Genomic DNA, 6,000 nt, shown 5'->3' with positions numbered 1-6,000 from the left:
AAGAATTCCACCATTCTTTCCGTGGGCAGGTGCTTTAGGACCACTGCTTGCCTCCGTGGGCGGAAGGAGAGTTGAGGTGGCAACCGGGGCTTCTGTAGGCGGATTTGGGGACAGGCAGACACCCTACTTCCACAGCCTGGTAAGGATGCTCAGAGTGGCCACTGATGGTTTACTTGCACGGCTTCGGCTCCCAGACACCACGTGTTTAGGAGTGTCAGGACTAGTCAGAGACAACATGGAAGTGCCTACTGGAATTCAGAGATCAGTTTATTTTCCATGCCTTCCGCTTTCACCCTCACGAGGTCTGTTGGGAATTTGGTGACGTCTGCCTTTTCGTAAGCCTCACTTGTTCAACCTCAGGGCCATTCTGTTTGGTGAAGAGAACGGGCCCAGGCCCCTCTGTCAGCGCCCAACCACCTGGCTGCCAAAAGTTATGAGAGTCTGTCAGCCTCTTGACCCTCTACAGTACCTCAAAGTCTAAAGCCCTCACGGGAAAAAAGGCATCCATTCTTCCTCCTCCTCCACATTCCTCATTCCCTACCCTATTAAGTATACTGAAGATGGGCTGTTTCCTAAGTGTTTACTTGTAAGAATAGGTTGTGCGTGCGGGCTAGCAGCTGCGGCAGTTCAGACCACGGGTGCACCAGAAGCTAGACTTAAGCTCAGGGCATGGGTGTTCCGGGGATGGGGACAGGCCCACCAAGGCCAGACTGGGGGAGGGGGCAGGTGGGGTTTTGAAGGCCAAGGAGGACACTGGTAAGCGCCCAGTTGGTGTACTGGGCAGGTCTGGAGTTGTAGGGCTGATAGGAAGGAAGGAGTCTTAGATCTGCCTGGAGACTTGGCCCTATCCAGTATTAAGGTAGTTAATAAGACAACAGATGGTTTTCTTGACAGCTGAAAGTCCAAATAACAAGAATTTAGTAACTGGTCTTCAGACTGTCCTTGGGAGCTGCAGGGTTCCTGACAATGTCTGGCTGCTGAGGGAAGCCCAGGCCGGGGACTGCTGCAGCCCATGCAGGTCTTCGGTTTTGTTTCAGGTAATAAGGTTCCTGACAAAGTTTCATTGGAAATAAATGGTGTTGAGACAACTGGTTAATCATCTGGGGGAAGGAAAAGGGTTTTGCCCTTTGGTCAGACATGTTTTTCTTGCCTTCTCAGAGAACATTCTAGCCTCCTCAGTTGGGTGTCCCCAAAGGTCAGGAACTCTGACCCTCCCTTCTATGGATAAAAGGACCTCCAGTTTAGCAGGTCAGCAGGGTTTGGCCTGTGGTTTCTGTTTCCACATCTGGCTGAAGGTGGGGGTTGGTGTGCATCTCTTTGATATCCCGGTTCTCATCCAGGGAGGGGCGCTCTGTGATAGGCTTTTTTCTTTTCATAGAGGGATGATGTTTGCAATGGGGCAGAGTTGAAATGGGGCCTGTGTTAGCTGACTGTGTGTGTGTGTGTTTTGGAAATGAGGGTGTCCTAGCCCTGGCCAGAGTAGGAGATGAGAAAAGCTTTTGGGGACAGGGGCAAACTAATACCTTCTGGTTCCCTCACCCCCTGGCACCCGGAGGAGATCTCCCAGAGCTGGCAGTAGCTTCCTATCTCACCGCCACTTTTGCATTCTCTGTATCTTGTCTAGGTCACAAAAAGGTCATCTGGGGTCATCTTTCCCCTTGCACAGCAAATGAGCAGGGGGACTCACCAGGACCGCTCTTAAAAGTGGTTTCTTCTCACTGGCCTCCATTCTGGGGAGCTATTTTCCCCCTTCCTTAAGCCAACTCCTCCTTGTTCCTTTTGAGGGACAATAGGGGCAGCTGGGGGAGCCCTGGCCCCATCCTTGGCCTGCTTTTCTGGGAAGCTGATCTAACCCCCTGCCCCAGTGGTGCCGTCATTAGTGAATGGCTGGAGAAGCAAGTTTGGTGCAATCAGAATGCCTCAGGCCACCGGAGCAGTCCACTGAGGGGGACAGCCAGGATGGCCCTGGGGACCTCTCTCACTCCATCTTCTTCAGGGCATCCGGGATGCTCTCAGACAGTGGGGTGAAGCCCAGCAGGAGGATGTGTCTCTCGTAGGCCTTGGTCTGCTTAAACACCGTGTCGGTCCCATGGAGGTGGTCCAGCACCCCCAGCACCCCATAGCACTGGTTGAACCTGGAGGAGAGAGGATGGTACGGGAGACTGGTGTGCTGTTCTTTTCATTCATGCTAGCCTTACATTTCTAAGCCCTCCTACCCCAAACGCCCATCACCAACATGCTGACGACCTCCATCAGAACATCCCAGGGAGTTGTGCACATTCCTGGGGCCACTCCGGACTGACAACCTACACTCTGCTCTCCTTTTGAAAAGCTATCTGACTCCGCCGCACACAAGTTAGAATGTATGGCAGAGCTTGGCTTGTTCAGGTTGGTTCAGGGGCCACCTCCATCAGAATCCCCCAGAACATTTAACTAAAACGCAGTTTGCGAGTCCTGCTGCCCCACACACTTTGATTCAAGCAATGTACAGCGGAACCCCCAAACCTGCGTTTTATCAAGGTTATCTCAGGTGATTATGGCACTGGAGGTTTGTAGACCACACTTGCAAAAGCCCGGAGGCTTTCAGAGAGGACAATTCCCCTCCTGAGGCGGACGTGATAACCACTACACTACGGAAACGGACAATTCCCCTTGAATTGTGTGCAGTATTCTTAGGTGTATATGCATTGTTCTGACAGTGTCCATAGCTTACATTAGATACTCAAAGGGCCCAGGACCTAAGTAAAGGTTAAAAACCCACAGCTGCAGGAAGACCCAGTGTTAGGAAGAAGGAAGAGAGCAAGGTGATCTGGGTCCAGCATGGTCATTATTCTGCCAACCTCCAGAACCCTCCCTCCACTAGTACCAACACGGAAACTGAAGATACCTGGGTTATGTCTGCTCCTGGAATCTCCAGGAGAGAAGGTGAAGGCTATTGCCCCAGGACCCACAGTGGGGAAAGAGGTCTTACTTGAGATGATGGTAGTCATGGAATTCAGGTGAAGGCAGGAAAGGTAGGTGGTAGCCACAGTGGGAAATGGTGGTGGTGATGAGGGCCAAGGAGAACCACACGGTGATGGAGGACAAGTGGGAGCCCATTATTATGGGACCCACCATCACCGGCAGCATGTTGGAGACCTGCAAGGGGAGAGCTGTTTTGAAGGTGGGCCCCAGGGAGATGGAGGGGACCCAATGGGTGTCCACTTTCCCCCAGGGTGGTACCGCAGGACTTCCTTGACTCAGATCTGGAGAAGCTCAAAGAGTTGCAGGACCTTGATTCACTGGAGTCCTTCAGCTTTTTAACTTTGGGACAAGTTACTGTTTGAGATAACTTCCGCTGGGCATCTCACAAAGCCTAGCACAGACTAGGTCAACAATAAATGGTAGCTGGTGAATGGGAAGAAGGGAGCAAGGGCCACTGTGGTCTTAATTCTCTGTGAGAGGCCTTTAGGAAGGTGGTTGGGGCCCTCCGCCCTTTGCCTCTGGAGAGGAGACCTCTACTGACCACATGCTCGATAGGGTGGGCGTAGAGAGAGATCACGCCAATGGGAGCTGTCCACTCATGGTGTTTCTTGTGGATTTTCTTGTAGAATGCTGGGTGGTGAAGGAGCCTGAAAAAATAGTTAATAGTTAATAATCTGCCAGTCTCCCTTTTCCCTTTCCCACTAGACCATGAGAAACCAAAGGTAGAGCTAAGAGTTTCACGTATGGAGCAAAGTTGCAAACACATCGGATTGGCACTCAGACCTGCCTTTGCGTTCTAACCCCACCTCTTATGCTGCATAATTTGGGGGTGGGTTACTTTGCCCCTCTCTACCTCAGCTGTACTAGCTGTGGGGATGGCGGGAATGGTGCCCACAAAGAATTCAGTAAGGAAACAAATGGGAAAGTGCTCCACTGCACATGAATGCAGGCGGCTTTCTTGGCTGGACATCTGTGAGTTGCCTCAAGTTGTCAGTCGCGGAACAAACAGTTGTGTCCATGTTAACTTTGAGGCGAGGTGGTGTTGCTCTAAGGCCTCAATTTCCTCCCTTCCAAGTGAGCCCTGGGAGAGTGCGCAGCCGGCTGTGTCTGGGCCGGGACCAACTCACCGGTGCGAGTAGTAGAACAGGACTTCCTCAATCAGAGTGAAGACAGCCAGCTCCAGGAGGAACCAGTGGAAGGTGGGTAGCTCTCGGCGGCAGGGGTCTCCCCACAGCTTGAGGATGGGATAGAGGAAGACCAGCATGGGCAGAGAGATCACGCACTGGTTGAAGAGAACTGTGCGGACAGACTGGCGTAGTTTCTCGGCGTCCACCTGCCCAAGGTAAGGAAGGAGGTCTTTCCATTCTAGAAACGGCTTTGCTGTGATCCGCTCGCAGTGGGCCCTCACTCTGGGGTGGATGCTCAGTGTGACGTTTGGCCATAGCCAGCAGCCCCCAGCTGTGCCCAAGCCCTGGGGTGGCCCATCTGGTGATAACCCTGCTTTTGGAAACTCCCTTCTCAGCAGCCTCCAGTCAGCCTGAGCCTGTCTTTTTCCTGCCGAGTGTCACCACTGTTCTCCCCATTTCTCCGGCCAGGCCCAGACATACCCCTGACAGGCACTGTAAGGTGCCTCCAGGGTGCTTGGAGAAGGCTGTCAACTCTCAGGTTGATATCCTTTTTCAGCCTTGGAGCCCCTCCTCATCCATAGAGGCTTGACCATGATCAGGTGCAGAGATCAAAGTCACCTGCCCCCTCCTGTGGCCCAGCCTCCCTACCAGGCCCAGAGTGAAGAGAAGGTGAGCTAGAGAACTGCCTGTCCAGGTCTTGACCAAACTTTCTGTGACTTGGTCTTCCTGGTTTTCATGGTGGGTCTGTCAGGATGGGGACCTGCCTGAGCACTCTGTCCAGGTCTTCTCTGGCGAGCTGGCTCCAAATCTCTCACCCTCAATACTGGGCCTCAACACTATAGCCAGCATTTGCCCAAGAATCAGCACCTGACCCTTCCCTTCCTCAGAGCACTGGGGTTCCCTGGAATAGCCCCATGACCATAGGTCACTTCCTGGGTCCTGACAAAGTAGTTTGGGGACTGGTCAGAAGGGATTTCTCCCTGAGTTGCCCCTGTGAGCTGGAGGGGCTCTGGCTGCAAGGTAGGGCTGAGTTCTGAGTGGTCGTCAGGCTTCAGCTTTGCTCTTCCTCCAGCTTTCTCCGGCACGGCATGGACTAACTGACTCGAATCCACACTCTAAGCTTTCAGTCCCATCCCACAGTGAAGCCAGGCCAGGCCAGCCTTTTTTGGGAGCACCTGTAGATGAAGCCATACACCTTCTGGAAACCCTGACCCCGAGGAGGGTGTCACGCATGTTTACTCCTTCAGTGATTCGGTGGATAGGTCTTGAGCCCCCTCGACACTGCAGGCCGGGTGTGTCCTGTGTGCTGGGAAGCAAGCATGAGCAAAACAAAGCTTCCTCCCCTCCTTGAGTTTCTATTCCTGGCTCCAGTAATCTTAAATAGAATGGTCAGGGTGAGCTTTGTGGAGATGGTGAGATCTGAACAAAGAGAGGAGGAAGGTGAGGGAAAGGAGAGCTGCAGGGGGTCTTCAGGCGAAGGGCACAGCGGGTGAAAGGCTGTCTGCACCTCGCGGGCATCTCTGACAGGAGATGAGTGTGAGAAGTAGGAGGTGAGGCCAAAATGGTGGGGAGGAGCGAGAGCAGAGACAGCCTTGTAGGTCATTGCGAAAACTGGCTTTTAATACAAGGGAAATGCGGGGTCATGGTGAGCAGAGAAGTGACAAACTCTCACAGGATTACTCTGGTCACTGCGCTGACCACAGACTGGAGGAGTAAGCCTAGACCGAGAGAGACGAGTGAGAACTGCAGTCCTGTAGGCAGAAGACAATGACCGCTCGGACCAGTGGGGGTAGTGAAGGGCGGCCCTGCTATGAACTCCCTTCCAGAACGTGGGTGGCAGACTTTGAGGGGATGATCAGAAGTTCTCTTGGGGACATTCTGGATGGGAGATGTCAAAGAGGCCTTTGGC

General features: G+C 53.1%; 1 protein-coding gene across 2 annotated transcripts in view; it reads right to left on the bottom strand.

Annotated features, from left to right (window-relative positions):
• Window positions 1-251: 251 nt before the first annotated feature.
• FAXDC2 (fatty acid hydroxylase domain containing 2) overlaps window positions 252-6,000 on the bottom strand; it is a 29,417-nt gene continuing 23,668 nt past the window's right edge. For both annotated transcript variants that reach the window (XM_080805078.1, XM_080805079.1), the window contains exons 6-9: window positions 4,092-4,297; window positions 3,506-3,611; window positions 2,972-3,138; window positions 252-2,135 (exon numbers count right to left, since the gene is read on the bottom strand). In XM_080805078.1, coding sequence (XP_080661204.1) covers window positions 1,979-2,135; window positions 2,972-3,138; window positions 3,506-3,611; window positions 4,092-4,297 — 636 coding nt within the window. In that variant the 3' untranslated portion in view covers window positions 252-1,978. The remainder of the gene's footprint in view (window positions 2,136-2,971; window positions 3,139-3,505; window positions 3,612-4,091; window positions 4,298-6,000) is intronic.

Source organism: Martes martes (genome assembly GCF_963455335.1).
Source record: "Martes martes genome assembly, chromosome: 5".
Classification (NCBI taxonomy): Eukaryota; Metazoa; Chordata; class Mammalia; order Carnivora; family Mustelidae; genus Martes; species Martes martes.
Note: the sequence above shows the minus strand (reverse complement) of the source record. Positions and strands in the feature narration are given on the sequence as shown.